At 40.2% G+C, this 19219-nt stretch overlaps 1 protein-coding gene across 9 annotated transcripts in view; it reads right to left on the bottom strand.

Moving 5' to 3' along the window:
- PRIMPOL (primase and DNA directed polymerase) overlaps positions 1 to 19219 on the bottom strand; it is a 37991-nt gene that overhangs the window by 4179 nt on the left and 14593 nt on the right. For 7 of the 9 annotated variants that reach the window (XM_023757194.1, XM_023757193.1, XM_023757192.1 and 4 more), the window contains 5 exons: positions 17556 to 17852; positions 8251 to 8413; positions 5978 to 6066; positions 3618 to 3707; positions 3432 to 3540 (listed from right to left, as the gene is read on the bottom strand). In XM_023757194.1, the coding sequence (XP_023612962.1) occupies positions 3432 to 3540; positions 3618 to 3707; positions 5978 to 6066; positions 8251 to 8413; positions 17556 to 17703 (599 nt within the window). In that variant the 5' untranslated portion in view covers positions 17704 to 17852. The remainder of the gene's footprint in view (positions 1 to 3431; positions 3541 to 3617; positions 3708 to 5977; positions 6067 to 8250; positions 8414 to 17555; positions 17853 to 19219) is intronic. The other 2 variants (XM_023757190.1, XM_023757198.1) reach the window with 1 other exon arrangement.

Raw genomic sequence — 19219 nt, forward strand, 5'->3', positions numbered from 1 at the left:
AAAATCAATAAAATATATTTGTTTTAAAAATGAAACATAAATGGCTAATATTCCACCACAGGGTAGTCAGACATGAACCCAGGAGAGAAAAATGCAGGCCAGCCAGCCTCACTGCCTCATAGACAGTCCAGTGACAGACTTCCTAGGAACAACCGAAGCTGCAGTTCCCAGGGACCAGAGCCCGCGGCAAACAGGACATTTACATCTTTCTAGGGAAATGGTGCCTGGATATCTGCCAAGCACCCTGCAACTGCTTGCAGTTTGGGGCTTTAATATTGCATCACCCTTCAACCCTTTCCCTGGCGCCCTGTGTTTGCAGTGCTGGGCTTTTTGGTGTGGCTGTGATAAAAGAACCATAAACGTCAATGTGGAAGGAGACAATGGTGGGGTGGCAGTGTTTAAGAGGTTATGCGATGCTCAGGAGGACACATCCCCTTAACAGTGATTGTATTAAAGAAGGGTCAAAGCTGCAAACTCCCAGTTATAGGTTAGTCATGGGGATATAACATAGAGCATAGACTATGGTTAAGAATGATGTCTTGCATATTTGAAAGTTGCTAAGAGAGTAAATCTTAAAGGCTTTCCTCATAAAAAATTTTTGTAACTATGGTGACATTGATTTAACTGTGGTGATCATTCCACTATGTGTACAAATACAAATTGATGAATATTGTTTTTTCAAAGAGCTACCAAATTGTTAGAGCAAAACCTGGAAGCTGTTTGAAACTATTTCACGAACAGAACTTAGATATTTCTTAGGCCTCGGATCAATGTGAAGAAATTACCAAGAATCTAAGGGCACCTTGATCTAAGTCTGGGAACCTCTGTACCAATGCTGTCTGCTAGGCAGAGTCCTTATCCACAGAATGCTCTTTGCAAGACATTTCTGATTTCTGCATACAGCAACTAAACCTAGTCCATGGATTATGAGGCACCGTTCCCTGAGAATGTCACATGCTATGTAACTATAACATGTAGATGTTTCACCACCTCAGTGCTCCCTGCTGTGTGCGGTGACTGCTCACTTCTGCCTCAGCTTGCTTTCTTTTTTTTAAAAAAAAATATATTTTTATTAATTTCAGAGAGGAAGGGAGAGAGATAGAATCATCAATGAGGAGAGAGAATCATTGGTCAGCTGCCTCCTGCAGACCTCACACTGGGGATCGAGCCACAACCTGGGCATGTGCCTGACCGGGAATCGAACCATGACCTCCTGGTTCATAGGTCTATGCTCAACCACTGAGCCAAACTGGCTGGGCTCTGCCTCAGCTTTTAACCTGAGTCAGAGAGCATCAGTGCAGGAAGGACCCGGGAGACCTGCCAGGTGTCCCCGGCCTCAGTCTGCTTCACCTGTGCCTCTGACTCCTTGTCTCTTTCAGTGAAGCTTGACACTGGGTAGGAATCTCAGATTCCTGAGTGTGGTTTGACAATGCACTCCTCAAATTCACTAGTAACCAGGCAAATTCATATGAAACTACAATATTTTACACCCACCAGATTAGCCAACCAATGTTTTAAACCTAACAATACTTAAGTTTTGGTGAGAATATGGAGCAGTAGGAAATCTGAAAACACTGCTGGTGAGAGTATAATTAGCATGGCCAGTAGGGAAAATAATTATTACCTAGTAAAATTAAGTATGTGCATATTCTATGACAGCAGCTATTTTCAGATACATATTTTGAGAAACTCGTGTGCACTAGGCAATATGCATAAGCACATGGGTAGCTTCATTATTCATCACAGAAAGCGACATGTCCACAGGACAGATAAGCTGGCATATTTATATAGTGACCTATTATACAATAATGCAAAGTGAGCAACAGCTACATGCAGTATGGATGAACCTCACTAATGCAATGCTGACCAAAAAGTAAGTCAAAGGATGCAATTTACATAACGTTAAAAATAATCTAAGATGAAATGATATACTGTTTGGAGATACAAATACATATGGAAAAAATGTTCAGAAAGCGAAGGAAAAACTAACACAAAATTCAGGATAATAGCTATTGTCTCTGAGGTCCAAAGAGGAATAAATTGGGGTTGGGCCCACAAGATGCTTCTGAGGTTTGACCAAGTTCTGCTCTTCCAGTGGGGGGCAGCAGTGGCAAGTGTTAGTCTATAAAATGCACATGTACATGGTACACTCTTCTATGTGTATTTCACAGTTAAGGAAAAGTAGATTATGGATACATAATACTGGTAATCCTTCAGAAAGAAAGATATAGCAACCCAACAATCTCAGAAAGTTAAAAGATGGTCATATACTGTATATGGATGATAATTTTCTGGTAAACTTATATGCATAGAAAAATACACCAAAACCATAACCATAGTTATCACTGGTTCAGGGACTAGCGGTGATATCTTCCTTTGTGTTTTGCTATGTTACAGTGTTGTGTGTTGAGCATAGTTCTGAAATTGTTTAATGAATTAAGCTACGTGTGCAGTACAGCACAGAATCATGCTCCCAGCATGCTTTCTGGATTTCCAGCAGCTGCTGTGTGACATGTTCTCATGTCTGGTACATGTGCTGTATGTGCTGGACATACAGAGGTCTCAGCTCTGACAGTAAATAGATAAACAGCACAATTTCTTATATAACATAACTACTGGGTTTCTACTCTATCCCTATTCTAACCATATCCTTTTATTGTTTAAAATTCTGTTTCTGGTTTTACTTCATCCTTTACTTCCTCTCCTTTGCCAGGGGATTAAAAAGAAACTAAAACTAAAACAGGGCCTGGCATGGACAGCAAGCATTCAGTAAACAGTGGTTTCCTTCTATGCCATTCTGTGTCTTGAACACATAAACATAACCTGCACTCCAACTCCTAACACTGAGAAGTTTCCTTCTTGTCCAAATTGTTCCATTGCACTTTAGCTTCCATAAGGTGTCATGGGCCACCTGCAGTAGGAGAGAGACCTTCCACCATTGTTCATCATCTGTCTCATTTCTTTTAGCCCCACTGCATCCTACCTTAGTCCTCTAAAGGTTATACTATCTACGAGATTATTTTACCAAGTAAAGTACAAATGAAGATGATAGGTGCTAGGTGGAAGGTTGTAATTAAAATATTCAAATTAAATGTTATAACACAAACTAAATATAAATTGAATTATAACTAAACTAGTAGCCTGGTGCACGAATTCGTGCACATTGAAAGGAAATTAATTAGAAGAAATATTTTAATATCGCTATTCTATTCACCCTTTCTCTATAATAGAAGCGTCAACCAAATTCACGATCGACAATGACAGATCGAAACACATGCGTGTGGCGCCACGGAGAGCTTTATTGTATCGCGTATGCGCGAATCAACTTAGCCTTTTATATAGATTATAAAGACAATTTTTAACTTTAAAAATTATAAATATTAAAAATATTGGTTAAAATGTAGAACTTATTAATAAACAATATTACTTACATGATATTATTACTCTTGTGGGCTCTTCCAATGTTTCCACACCAGCGATATTTACAAATGTCATAAACCAATAATTCTTCTGGAAAAAAGTAGTTCCAACGCCGAATCCCTAAAATGCAAATAATGTTTCTAAAGGCATTTTTACTCTATCATAAAACAGTTAATAAAAAATAAGATTGTCTTTACCTCCTTTAATGCCATTTTTATTCACCAAAGAAAGAACAAATTGATCAATTTCAGGGTAGGGCGAGGCCTGAAAACCTTCAATGTTTTCTACTGCAACAGAGAGAAAAATTAATTATAAATGATAATGGTTAAAGTTGAGAAGTTTTGATTTAAGTTGTTTAGTATAATTTTGGGTTACCTCCTCCCCCTTGGTTCCCAATCTCCCCTTTTTGCAATGTTCCTTTTAATCAGTCATGGATTTTTATTTTCCTACAAGCAGGTAAAATTCAAACCTCTCAATTAAGCCAAATGTCAACTAATGATTACCAAAAGCATGTATAATCAATTGCTTTCTTCACTCTAATAAGGAAGCACAGTCCCTTACACCCAGGAGCTGCCTGGTCCTATGAGGTGGGCTTGGGTGTAGCTACCAGGTGGCTGGGCACCACAGCTCAGCCCTCGTGTTCTGTTCATCATAAACTATTTCACAGAACTTCAGCATCAGATGAGGTCATTCTGTGGCGATGATGATTCAAGACAAAAATGAACACATGTCTGAACACAGACAAAACGAACGGACATTTTCCAAGCCAAAGAAATGATCAAATACACCCTTATCGTGTCTAACATAATTAACTGCTGTTTCTTACCTGGTTACAGCTTTAGTCTCCCTGAAGTCTGCCTGCTTTCTAGGTAAGATTTCTCAATATTCATCATAGAACTTTCCCTGATGGGCCCTCCTCAAAAGCCCCTAACTTAAGCCTGAATCCTAACACCCTTTACTGAGATGCCCCGTGGCTCCCTATGGTGTGCATTCTCCATCGCTGTGAACAGTAATACACTTGGCTTGCTCAACACAGTGTGTTCTCTGGTGGTCTTTAGATGCAGGGCACTGACATTCAGCTACATTTTGTATCTAAGTGTCTACTGGAATAATTTAGAATAAATTATTTACAATCCCATTCAACATTTAAAGATAGAATAATCTACTTTTCTAAAAATAAAGCCTGTATTTCACTTACAAAAGTAATATACATGATTGGAAAAAATTTGGAAATATATTAAAGCATAAATAAGAGAAACTCCAAAACAATGTCTTCAAATAACTGTTAGTCATATAATAGGTTATTCATATTTTTTTAAAACTTGTGATCATACCTCAACATATAATTTGAGTCTACTTTTTCTCTTAACATCATAAGTGGATACTTCCCATATTATATTAGACTTTATAAATTTTAATTAAATGACTTCAGAGAATTTTATATTATGGAACCAATCCCATTTTGTTGTACACTTAGATTGTTTTCAGTTTTTCACTATTATAAATAATAATAGCCCAAAATCTATACTAATAAGAGGGTAATATGCTAATTAGACCGATAGACTAGCTGTCCTTCTGGAGAAAGCCACGGTGGCAGGGGCCAAGGCAGAGGGCAGAGGTGGTTAGGGGCGATCAGGCCGGCAGGGGAGAGCAGTTAGGGGCGATCAGGCAAGCAGGGAAGAGCAGTTAGGGATGATCAGGCAGGCAGGCAGAGGCAGTTAGGGGCAATCAGGCAGGCAGGCAGAGGTGGTTAGGAGTGATCAGGCAGGCAGGCAGAGGCGGTTAGGGACAATCAGACAGGCAGGCAGAGGTGGTTAAGGGCAATCAGGCAGGCAGGGCAGAGTGGTTAAGGGCGATCAGGCAAGCAAGCAGGTGAGCAGTTAGGAGCCAGAGGCCCCAGATTGCGAGAAGGATGTCCGACTGCCATGGGATAAATCATTGGACCTAAACCAGCAGTCAGACATCCCCCGAGGAGTCCCAGATTGGAGAGGGTGCAGGCCGGGCTGAGGGACATCCCCAATTCCGCCGCCCCCCCCCCATGAATTTCGTGCACTGGGCCTCTAGTGTGTGTGTGTGTGTGTGTGTGTGTAAAGTTCACTAGAGAGTTTATGTAGGAAATCTTAGGAAAAAAACCCTGTATGTTCTTCAGTATAGGAATGAAGAATACCTACTTTTCATGAGAAACTGCGGCCATTAAAAGAATGAGATGCTCTCCAGTTACTGGAAATACAGGAAAAACCCTCCTGGTTAAATACAAAGCTACTGACAGTGATCTTCCCTTTGTGGACAGAGGATGAAGAGAACTCTTAGGTGTCTTATTTTAATATGTGTTCATTTAATACAAACAATATATTACTTCGGTAGGGGTTTTTTCAAAATGGTATAAATGAAAATTAGTGAATAAGCTTTTTAAAATATCTCTTTAATTTTCATTTTGGATAGAAACTTAGTCATTTTAAAAGATCAGTAGATATGAATACGTAAGATTTAAGATTTTAAAGGCAAAACAGATTTAACATCCTTAAATTTTCATAGAAAATTATTTTTGTATAATTACCTGAAGTGCTGGTACTATTAAGATGCCCAGCCTGTTTTTGTTTATTCTCGGATGCATCACATCTAAGTACTCGTAAAGTATCTGAGAATCTGAAGAAAATATGTTCAAGAAACAAAATAATATTATATTAGAATTAAAGAGACATAGCTACAGAAAAGAAACAACCTCAAAGAATTCCATATTAAAATACTCTGTTCAACAGCTATTATCCCAGGACATTTATGCCACATTTGCCTATCAAAGCACCAATCCTGCCCACATAAAAAGAGGAGTCCGGTGATCACTTAAAACACGTTCCTGCGGAGTGAGCCGAGGACTCCGAGGCTGCTGAAGGGACAGAAGGAGGTGTAATCCCACTCCCCAAACAGAGCCTCTGAAATGTCTGTTACAATGATTAAAAGTGTAGAAAAGAGAAGGAAAAGACAGGTGAGAGCAAAGGGAAAAATGGATTGAAATTAATGGAAATAAAAGAGGCATTCATAACCGTAAAGAATTTTGCCTTTAATTTCAAAAAGAAATCCTCTACTTGGATACACAAAAGACAACAAAGGAGGCCCTAGTTCAGTAGAACTCTGCATTTCTGTGAAATTAATATTGAAGTTACAAAAGAAATGGGGGACTTCAGGCTGTATCTATCATAGATCCCCTAGTTGCTTTTCCATACATGATAGGATGTGATCTTATTCTGGGGTCAACAACTGGGGGCAGCAATTGTCATACAATTTTTCACTACTCCCATACTACTTCTAGATCTCAGAAACTGCTACCACTACTATAACACTTACTGAGCAGATACTATGTGCCAGGCACTGCATATATGTTTTTTTAAAAAAATGTGTTATTATACCACTTTTATTTATTTTTTAAAAATATATTTTATTGATTTTTTACAGAGAGGAAGGGAGAGGGATAGAGAGTTAGAAACATCGATGAGAGAGAAACATCGATCAGCCGCCTCCTGCACACCCTCTACTGGGGATGTGCCCGCAACCAAGGTACATGCCCTTGACTGGAATCGAACCCGGGACCTTTCAGTCCACAGGCCGACACTCTATCCACTGAGCCAAACTGGTTAGGGCTGCATATATGTTTTATATATAGTTTTAACTTATTTAATCCTAACAACTCCCTAAGACAGATGTATTATTTCCATTTTAAAGGTAAGGAAACTAATACTTTGACATTACTTCTGAGATATGTTATGGAAGAACTCAAACAGTCCAGAAACGTCTGAAGAAAAGCAACCATCTGCCCCCCTTCCTTGGGACTGCCCAGACACAATTTTCCCCACACCAAATATTTTAAACATTTTTATTAAAATTCATTCCTGTGGAGTTTCTTTTTAAGATTATATCTGGGGAAAGCAAAGGAAGAGCAAGTTAACAAGGTAATTTAGTGCTTGGGACTAACAAAAATTGCAAGCCTAGAATCAAGGGAATTAAAGGCAAATATATTTATGTATATATTTTTTTATTTATTTCAGAAAGAGGAAGGGACGGGAGAGAGAGATAGAAACATCAATAATGAGAGAGAATCATTGATCGGCTGCCACCTGCACACCCGCTACTGGGGATTGAGCTTGCAACCCAGACATGAGCCCTGACCAGGAATCAAGCTGTGATCTCCTGGTTCATGGGTTGATGCTCAACCACTGAGCCACACCGACTGGGCTAAAGGCAAGAATTTCTGTTGAAAGCAGTCTTTCACACTTTTTTAAATGACCAAAATATGTAAAATCAAATGTTCAACAATAGAACAACAAATCAGAGTATATAAATACAATGGAAAATTATATAGGTATTAAAAAATTAACTGCTGGCAAATTATTAACTTGGCAAATATTCAAAATATGTTGAGTGGATAAAACAGGTGACATACCATACTCTCAACAAATATTTTTTTAAATGATGGAAATTATATATGTATGTGCATATATGAAAAAATGAAATGTTAATAGTAATTATATTTCTAAATGCAATAAAACTATTTTTATTTTCTTCTTTATAGAAATGTTAATCATTTTAGAAAAACTGGAAAAATATATAAAATATAATTATAAAAAGACATAAAGAGAATACTATGTGGTTAGAAAATAAATTTTACTATTATATTTCAGTTAATAGACAAAAGAAAACAGTAATCTAAAATTTTAAGAACTGACTTTCTTGTTTAAGGTAGAATGAATTTACACAATTTACATTTTAGTGCTGTGCAATGCCATTCACTGTGCAATATTCATGAATACACAATGGTTTACTTCTGATACTACATACCTGACATTGCTGACCAAAGAAGAGAGGAAATACTGTTCCTCTTCAGAAGTATTCTTTGACTGTGTAAGAGAATATCTGTTATCTTCAGCGACCTCCAACACCACTGGCTTCCCCTTTTTTGATGACTTATAGAGCCGAAAGTTCCTATTTCTTGTATAAACTCCTATATGAAAGATTAACAAAACAGTATGAACGCATGTTTTCAGTTGTTTTTATAGTCAGCAAGTGTGAAATTAATTTGTGTAGCATTTTTAGAAGAAACAACAGTTCTGATTCACCTTGGCAATCTAAAAAGATCCTGCGCTCCCCTCTTCCTGTGGTCACAATGAACCTAAGCTATATATAGAAAAACGTCCTCTGGAAAAAACCTAGAATCTGGTGGAAGTCCCCCTTCACAGAGAGAAAATGAAAGGAAGCCACATCAAAGCAGGTAGGAAGGGCTGAGACACATTCACGTTAAACCCCACCCCTGGCAGGGCAACCCATCACATGGCCGGGGTGGGGGGAAGGGAACAGAACCCTGAAATTCTCCTGGGGAACCCCAACTTTTAAGACCAGCAATTGAGAAACATAACCTCCCAAACACCTGGCTCTGAAGATCACCTGCGTGGCTGTGGCGAACAGGCACGGCTCTTAAAGGGCTCACATGTGGACGCACCCACCTGGGCCCAGAAGCAGCCCTTTGAAAAGCACCAGACTTTATGTGCAAGAAACCCATTTGCGGATTTTAAAGTGCTGGTTTGCATGGCTGCCCTGGCCTGTTTGGCTCAGTGGATAGAGCCTGTGGGAATGCAAGTGTTTCAGGCAGAGAACAAGTGCTCACACCCCCTTTGGGGATGCAGGCTGGTGGGTACCATCTTCCCGCTCTCCCTGTGCCTTGTTAATGCCACTGGCACCATCTTTTCTTCTGCTCCCTTCCTTCTTTCCTCAGCAGGTGCCCGCCCTCTGTCTCACCCCTCTGTGCTCTCAGGCTGTGTCCAGGGGCACCACTATCTCCCAGAGCGGCGCTTCTACACTCTGGTGCCCCACTTGTCACTCAGGGGACACCCCTTGATTGCTTTGCATTCGTGGGTCCCATAGGACTGTAACAATTGGAGAGGCAGTTCTTGGCCGGCTACCACCCCCAGGGCACTGCACAGACAACAGACTGAACACAGCTTTTCTGTGAAAGAGTCTTAATTGCTTGTCTTAGAGCTTCCCCCTTAGTTGCAGGTTTCAGGTTGGGCACACAATTTTGAGGCTACAGAGCTACTCCCAGAGAATGTGAGCCAGGGAACCCTATCTGTGCCCTCTTCCTCTGCCTCGCCACAGCTCGCTGGCATGCCCCATAAGGAGCTTATACACTTGTCTGGCACCTGGTCTTTTTGACTCCTGCTCAGGAAACACCTCCAGATGGCCTGGCTCTGGTGGCCTTGGGCTCACCCTTCCAGTGCCCAGGGCAGGACTGTGTATATTTGCATTCTTTAAAAGCTGCAGCCTGAGGGTCCGGCTTCTAATCAGAATAATCTGCGTGCTGAGATGCTCCCTTTTGAGACACAGACTGTTTCTGGCACAGCCTCAACTACTGGGAGTTGTTAGGGATTTTTAAAAAGCTGCTTGGACAATCACAAAGGCTTAATAGACGAGAGCCAGGGCAGAGCAGGATTAACCAGCCGTTCATCTCCTACACAAAGCCAACCCTTCAAGCCTGGGAGAAGTGGCTGTTTCATCTATGCATAGAAACCACAGAGAATTAAGAAAAATGAGGAGACAACGGAATATGTTCCAAATGAAAGAACCAGATAAAACTGAAGAAAAAAAAAAACCTTAATGAAATTAACTAATTTACCCAATATAGAGTTCAAAGTGATGTCCATAAAGATGCTCAACAAACTCAGAGGAGAATGGATAAACAACGAGAACTTTAACAAAGAGATAGAAAATATAAGAAAGTATCAGACATAATTCACAGGGCAGAGGAATACAATAAATAAACTGAAAAAGACACTAGAAGGGTTCAATAGTAGAGTAGATGAAGCAGAAGGGAGAATCAGTGAATTAGAGACAGGGCAGAGAATCAAATCTCTCAGAGAATAAAAAAGAGAAAAGAATGTAAAAGGTGAAGACAGTTTAAGGGACTATGGAACCACATCAAGCAGACTACCATTTTCATTACAGGAGTCCCAGAAGGGGAAAGGGATAGAGAGAGGAAGAGGGAGGAAAAGAGAGGAGGAGGAGGAGGAGAGGAGGGAGTGATACACTGTTCTCTTGGGAGGTTTATACAACTACCCACATCTGGTTTTGCATTAACCCCTTTAAAAAATGAACTCTGGCCTGGCCGGTGTTGCTCAATGGTTGAGCATCAACTTATGAACCAGGAGATCACAGTTCCATTCCCTGTCAGGGCCCATGCCAGGGTTGTGGGCTCGATCCCCAGTAGGGGGCATGCAGGAGGCAGCCGATCAAGATCAATGATTCTCTCTCATCATTGATGTTTCTACCTCTCTCTCTCCCTCTCCCTTCCTCCCCAAAATCAATAAAAGCCCGGCTGGCATGGCTCAGTGGTTGAGTGTCAACCTATAAATCAGAGTTCGATTCCCAGTCAGGGCACTCACTCACTAAATAAATAAATAAATAAATAAATAAATAAATAAAATATTTTTTAAAAAGGGAACTCTGTCTTGGGAGGGGTGTGGATTTCTCCCAGCCCACCACCACCGGGACCCGCTGCTTTGCCCCTGTATATGTTTCTCCTATTAAAGCTTTTATGAATTTGAATAAGGCCACATGTCAGTTCTTCAGAATCCATCCTGAATCTAGACTTTTGGGGCTTTCCCCAACACTGGCGAAGTCATTCATATTAAAGGATAGTTTTCCAGACAAGCAAAATTTAAGGAGTTCATCACCACTAAACCACCCTTCCAAGAAATGTTCAAGGGACTCTTCGAGCTGACCAAAGAGCACTAACTCATAATAGGAAAACATATGAAAGTATAAATTACACTTGCAAAGGTATATGTGTAGTGAAAGTAGTGGATTAGTCACTTATAAAGCAAGTATGAAAAACAGCTAACTCTAATAATTAGTTAAGGGATCCAAAAATGAAAAATGTAAATTATGATATCAAAAACATAGAGGTAGTAAAAATATAGAACTTTAGAATGCATTCATAGTTAAGTTACCAATTTGCTATATATTGTTATAAGTTGTTATATGGAAGCCTCATAGTAATCACAATGCACAAATCTAGAGTAGATACACAGAAGATAATGAGAAAGAAATCTAAACATACCATTAAAGAAAATCATCAAACCACAAAGAAAAAGAGCGAGAGTAGAAAGGAACAGAGGAACAGCCAGGAAACAACAAATGGCAATATGTATATATTCATCAATAACACTTTAAAAGCGAGTGGACTAAAAACTCCAATCAAAAAAGAGAGAGCACTAAATGGATTCAAAAACAAAATCCATCCAAGATTATGGTGAGACAAAGCAAGGCATTACATAATAATTAAGGGGTCAATCCAAAAAGAAGATAAAACATTTGTAAATATTTATGCAACCAACAAAGGAGCACATAAGTATATAACGGAAATATTAATAAACCTAAAAGAAGAAATATACAGCACAACAGTAATCGTATGGAACATTGATACCCTCTTACATAAAGGGATAGACCATCCCGAAGATGATCAATAGGAAAGCATCGGCCTGGAATGACATGTTAGATCAGATCAACATAACAGACATATACAAAACATGGTGTCCTAAAGCAACCTAATACACATTTCTTCTCAAGTTGCACATGGAACATTCTCCAGGACAGATCATGCATTAAAAACAAGTCTTAACAAATTTAAGAAGACTGAACTCATATCAAGCATCTTTTTCAACCACAATGATATGAAATAGAAATCAATTACAAAAAGAAAACTAGACAACTCACAAATATGTAGAGATTAAACAACATGCTATTTGAACAACCAAAGGGTCAACAAAGAACTCAAAAGAGAGATCAAAAAATACCTTGAGACAAAAGAAAATGGAAATGCAACACACCAAAACTTATTAGTATGAGATGCAGCAAATGCAGTGCAAGAAGTGTAGCATAAATGCCTACACCTCAAGAAACAAAAATCTCGCCCAGCCAGTGTGGCTCAGTGGTTGAGTATCGAACTGTGAACCTGGAAGTCATGGTTCAATTCCCGGTTAGGGCATGTGCCCGGGTTGTGGCCTAGGATCCCCAGTTTGGGGGGACATGTAGGAGGCAGCCAATTGATGATTCTCTCTCATCATTTATGTTTGTCAATCCCTCTCCCTCTCTGAAATCAATAAAAATATAAAATAAAACAGCAACAGAAATCTCAAACAACCTAACTTTACACCTCAAAGAACTAAAAAAGGAAGAAAAAGCGAAGCCCAAAGTTAGTAGAAGGAAATACCAAAGATCAGAGCAGATATAAATGAAATAGAGACTGCCGAAACCGGTTTGGCTCAGTGGATAGAGCGTCGGCCTGCGGACTGAAGGGTCCCGGGTTCGACTCCGGTCAAGGGCATGTACCTGGGTTGCAGGCACATCACTAGTGGGGGGTGTGCAGGAGGCAGCTGATCGATATTTCTCTCTCATCGATGTTTCTAACTCTCTATCCCTCTCGCTCTCCCTTCCTCTCTGTAAAAAATCAATAAAATATATTTAAAAAAAAATGAAATAGAGACTAAAAAGATAATAGACAAGATTAATGAAACCAAGAACCAGTTCTTTGAATAAAGACGACCTTTAGCTAGACTCATGGGTAGGCTGGGGGGGAGGGGAGGGGGGAGGGAAAGAGGGGAGACTTAGTACAACCTAGAATCTTACCTAATAATAGACAAACATGTAAATTGACCGTCCCTCCACTATGCTCACCAGGCAATCAGGAGAGTATGCAAATTAACCAAACAAAGATGGCGGTTAATTTGCATATGTAGGCGTGAAGTGGCAGAGCCAAGACTGAAGGCTCTGTCTGGAGCAGCAAAGTCTTAAGGCTCCAGCCAGAGCAAAGGCCTAGGTCCCAGGTGCCAGAGGAAAACCGGTGCCAGCGGAAAACCGGTGCCAGCAGCCAGGGAAAGGGAAGGCCTATTGCATGAATCTCTTCATGCAACGGGCCTCTAGTAAATAGATAAATTCCTAGGAACACTCTTCTAATACTGAATCATGAAGAAACAGAAAATGTGAATGGTCGATTACTAGTAAAGAGATTGAATCAGTAATCCAAAACCTCCCCACAAAGTCCAGGATCAAATGACTTTAAATGTGAATTCTACCAAATACAGTGGGGCCTTGACTTACAAGTGTCCCGACTAACGAGTTTTTCGAGATACGAGCTGTCTCTTGGCCGATTTTTTGCTTTGAGTTGGGGGCTAAAATTCGGGTTACGAGCCAGCTTCAGATACCCCACCGCTAGTTGGCACAGCGAACGTCACAGTGAACGCCACAACATCAGCCCAGCATCACATGTCTCACTTGTTCACTGTTGATTTGACATATGAGTAATTTGAGTTATGAGCTCCGTCATGGAATGAATTAAACTCATAAGTCAAGGCCCCACTGTATTTAAAGAAAAATCAGTATCAATAGTTCTCAAAATCTCCCCAAAAAATAAAAGAGAACACTTACAAATTCATTTTACAAGGCTAGCATCATCCTAATAGCAAAACCAGACAAGGACTCCACAAGAAAACAAAATTACAGGCTAATATATCTGATAACATAGATATAAAAATCTTCAAAATAATATTAGCAAACCAAATTCAACAATGCATTTTAAGAATCATACCCCATGATCAAATTAGATTTATTCCAGGGATGCAAGGATGCTTCAATATCCAAAAAACAAGCCATATGATATACCACATTACCAAAATGAAAGATAAAAACCGTACGACTATCTCAATAAAAGCAAAACCACAACTGACAATATTCGACATCCGCTTATGGTTAAAACTCTCAACAAGGTGAATATAGAGGGAATGTACTTCAACATAATAAAGGCCATATACGACAAGCCCACAGCTAACATCATACACAGGAAGCGCTAAAAATTTTTCCTCTGAGATCAGAAAATAGACAAGGATGCCCACTCTCACCACCCGTTCAACAAAGTATTGAAATCCTATGTGGAGTAATTAGTCAAGAAAAAGAAAAAAAGGAATCCAAATTGGAAAGAAAGAACTCTATTTGCAGATGATGTGATACTATGTGTAAAAAGCTTTAAAGGACTCCAACAAACTACATACATATACTAACCGCCCCTCATCTGAGTTTTTGCTTTCTGCAGTTTCAGTTACCTGTGGTCAACCATGTTCTGAGAATATTAAATGGAAAATTCCTGAAATAAACAATTTATAAATTTTAAATTGTGTCCGTTCTGAGTTTATGATGAAATCCCACGCCATCCTGCTTCAACGTGCAAGGGCATGAGTCATCCCTTTCACTTCTCGCCCATTAGTCATTTATAACCATCTTAGTTATCAGATCATCTTTCAGAGTTGCAGTGCTTGTGTTCAGCTGACCCTTATTTTATACTAGAGGCCCGGTGAACAAAAATTCATGCATTCGGGGGGCGGGGGAGGGGGTCCCTCAGCCCAGCCTGCACCCTCTCGCAGTCCGGGACCCCTCGGGGGATGTCCGCCTGCTGGCTTAGGCCCTCTGCCTGTGGGAAGTGGGCCTAAGCTGGCAGTCAGACATCTGTCCTGCAGTCAGGGAGCCCTCACTCCTTACCACCCGTCTGCTCGCTGCTCCTTAGCGTTGCCTCGGAGGCAGGAGAGGCTCCTGCCACTGCCGCTGCGCTCACCCGGCTTCTGACTGAGTGGTGCTCCCCCTATGGGAGCGCACTGACCACCAGGGGGCAGCTCCTGCGTTGAGCGTCTGCCCCCTGGTGGTCAATGCGCATCATAGCGACCGGTTGTTCCCCAGGTCAGTCGATTTGCATATTAGCCTTTTATTATATAGGACAGTGATGGCAAACTTATGACACGCGAACTCATTTTTTTGGTTGATTTTTCTTTGTGAAATGGCATTTAAATATATAAACTAAATATCAAAAATATAAATCTTTGTTTTACCATGGTTGCAAATATAAAATAATTTCTATATGTGACACGGCACCAGAGTTAATTTAGGGTTTTTCAAAATGCTGACACGCCGAGCTCAAAAGGTTCGCCATCACTGATATAGGATGATGATAATGACCCCGAGAACAAGAGCAGTGATGCTGGCAAAGAAAAGCCAGACAGCGCTTCATTTAAGTGGAAAGGTGAGTACAGTAAAATATTTCGAGAGAAAGACTACATTCACATAACTTTAGTATATTGTTATAATTGTCCTATTTTGTTAATTATTGTTGCTAACCTTTTACTGTGCCTAATTTATGAATTAAACTTGATCATAGGTATGTATATATAGGAAAAAAACATAATATATATAGGGTCCAGTATTATCTACAGTTTCAGGCATCTACTGAGGTCTTGGAACATATCCCCATCAGATAAGGGGGGACTATTGTACAATGGAATTTTATTCAGCTAAAATAAACAAAGAAATACTATCATTTGTGACAGTACATATGGACTTGAGGGCATTATGCTAAATAAAATAAGTCAGACAAAAACAAATACCAAATGATCTTATTTATATTGTGGAATCTAAAAAAAACCCAAACCAAAACCAAGCTCATAGATACAGAGAACTGCCACCACTGGTGGCTGCCTTGGTTGGGAAGTGGGCCAAGTGTGTAAAGGGAAGTCAAAAGATAAACACTTCTGGCTCTAAAATAAGTAAGTCCTGGGGATGTAAGTACCGTGTGGCAACTATAGTTAATAATACTGTATTGTGCCCTCACTGGTTTGGGTCAGTAGATAGAGCGTCAGCCTGCGTACTGAAGGGTCCCGGGTTCAGTTCTGGTCAGGGGCACATGCCCAGGTTGCGGGCTCAATCCCTAATAGGGGGCGTGCAGGAGGCCGATTGATGATTCTCTCTCCCTCTCCCTTCCTCTCTGAATCAATAAAAATATGTATTTTTTAAAATGCTGTATCGCATATTTGAAAGCTGCTAAGAGAGTAGATCTTAAAAGTTCTCATCACATGAAAGAAAAATTTCAGTAACTATGTCCACTAACGGATGTCAACTAGACTCACTGTGGTGATTATTTTGCAATATGTACAAATATCAAATCATTATGCTATATACTTCAAATTAATGTTGTACACTTCAAACTAATGTTGTATGTCAATTATACCTTAATTCAAAAAAATAATAAAATGAAGGTGAATAAAATCACCTTCAAGGACAAAAATACATACAAAAATATATTTTTAAAAAATACATTTTACATTTTACCAGATGTAAGCAAAAGCAACACATAAATTAAAATAAATTGGAGATGGCAAGAAAGAATGCCACATCCAGAAATAGCAAACTAGAGTATTTTGGAGGCAATCCTCCTCAATAAATAAGTAGAAAAGCTGGACAAATGTGTTAGGGGAAAAAGTCTGAGGCTATGGGAGAGCTTTCAAGACGGTGATGATTTGTGGTGCCAAATCTCAGAAAAGAGGGAAGCATCAAAACATCCAGCATAGCCCTGACCAGTTTGGCTCAGTGGATAGAGCGTCAGCCTGTGGACTCAAGGGTCCCAGGTTCAATTCCGGTCAAGGGCATGTACCTTGGTTGCGGGCACATCCCCAGTGGGGAGTGTGCAGGAGGCAGCTGATCGATGTTTCTAACTCTCTATCCCTCTCCCTTCCTCTCTGTAAAAAAAATCAATATATTTAAAAAAAAATAAAAATCATTCTCTCCCCTTTAAAAAAAAAAAACATCCAGCATCTCTCTCTCTCTCTCTCTCTCTCTCTCTCTGTCTCTGGTATTAGAGGGCAGATCAGAGATTACCTCTGCCGGAGGAGGAGGGGGTAATGCCTGGAAGGGGAAGGAGGTGCCAGGGTCCTGGCCACCTTCTATTTCTTGTCTTGGGTGGTGTGGTGACAGGATGTGTTCATTTTGTGGTAACTCACTGACCTGTACACTCACAGATCATGGACGTTTCTGTCTGAATGTTATATTTCAACAGAAATGTTTTCTAAAAAAATTTCGCCCTGTACCATTAAGCCTGGCGCTTCCGTCCCACAGGGACCTCTCTGAGATCTCTGACAGCAACCCGAGCTCCTGACTACATTCTGCTGGTGACCCCGCGGTCCCTGTGGGAACAGTGGTGGCAGCAAGGACCCTAAGGTGGCAGTAGGCACGGACAGAAGTGCACAGGACAGTCCCACAGAGCTGTTGATGGTGCTCACCTAGATCGACAAAAAGACGCTTTTTCCCTGCAGGATCCTTCACAACTAAGAAGGAAAGGTCAGGGCCGCTCCGCTCGGCGGACCCCAGCCTCTCCGGGGCTTTGGAAGTCAACGTCCAGCTCTCTCCTCTCTCCTCATCTGTGGACATTTCACGGAAGGAAATTCCTTGTTTAATTGGTGGTTCAGAAAAATGGGAAAATGCTTGGCCGGTTGTCCCTGGAATCCCACCATCATCTTCATCATCTCCACTGGCAATCAAATGAAAAGCAGGCTGCAAAATCTTTCTCACAAAATTACCTGAAGAAAACAAAATTATGATTAATCTAATTCTTCTTTTTCACAAACTGTAACTTAAGATCTAGGCCCAAATCTACCCACTTTTACACTGCCAGGCTCCTTTTTACTTTTGGTTTTAGCACTGAGTTGTTACTACAAACTGGAACATGCCTCTGCTGTTACTTTCTTCCTCTTGTGTAATCTGGAACTTTTCTTCTTCTTCTTCTTTTTTAAAAATCTTGAACTTTTTCAGTCCCTTTGACCCGGCACCTGGTGTCACTTGTAAAAACCATCTTACAGGAGAAGGTTAAGGTGAGATGTGTCAATGTTGCCAATACAGGACTGAGCCTATGTTCACCAAAACACTCAACTTTTATTAATACAAATTGAGTAAAATGTATCTTCACAATCAATGATTAAAGAATGGGAGTTTTTTTTTTTCTTTTCAAAAAGAATGAAATCTTGTCCCCCCAAAAGAATGAAGAGTTTCTATGAGTAAGTGGTGCCACCAGGGTCATGCACAGAAACACTGGCAGCCCGCCATCCCCTCCCGGGCCGGGCATTAGCCCGGCTCCCTGCACAGCAGGCCCGAGGACGCCGACACGCACCCAGCAGCCCCCTGATACTCTCCCGCCTCTCCCTGTACCTGGCCATTGATGATCGTGGCCTCAGAACCAAAGTCCAGAACTAAAACACTTAAATACATTCAGTATATTTCCACGTTTAGTCTAAGAGCTCCAAATATCAGCGGTACTATCTGTACCAAGAAAGATAATATGACAAGCTGGAACTTTTTAAAAAAATTTATCTTTATTGTAGATGTCCCCCCCTTTTTTCCCCATTGACCCCCTCAACCCCGCTCCCCCCCTTAAGCCTTCACTATTGTCTGTGTCCATGGACTATATACATGTATATAAATTCCCCAGTTAATCTCCCCCCCTGCCCCCCTGCCCCTCTGAGATTCGTCCGTCTGAAGCTGGAACTTCTTTAAACTGTCATTTATTATTTATTATACCATAAAATCAAGTAATTTGGTAAAGCTGCTTCATGTAAATTAGATTAGAGAATACAATGCTGTAAACATTTTTTAATTTTAATCTTTAAAACTGGTATAGTCTGAGTTTGTCACTTTAGTTACCAGATAGCGTGAACCTTAAGTTATATAAGATATACATGCTTTAAATTAAAAAAATCTTTCTCCAAATTAGACTTAATTACCTCCCTACTCAAAGAAACAAATCCACTGTCTTATAAACACTAAACATCAAAAATGAAAGCAAAAGCATTTGATCCTTGCAATCATAAATAGACATGATTATTTCTGGATTAGGGGAGATTAGGTAACACAATGAGTGAGGAGAAAGCATGATATGTCAAAGTTCAACAAA

The sequence above is a fragment of the Myotis lucifugus genome, unplaced genomic scaffold, assembly GCF_000147115.1.
Source record: "Myotis lucifugus unplaced genomic scaffold, Myoluc2.0 scaffold_102, whole genome shotgun sequence".
In the NCBI taxonomy this organism is placed as follows: domain Eukaryota; kingdom Metazoa; phylum Chordata; class Mammalia; order Chiroptera; family Vespertilionidae; genus Myotis; species Myotis lucifugus.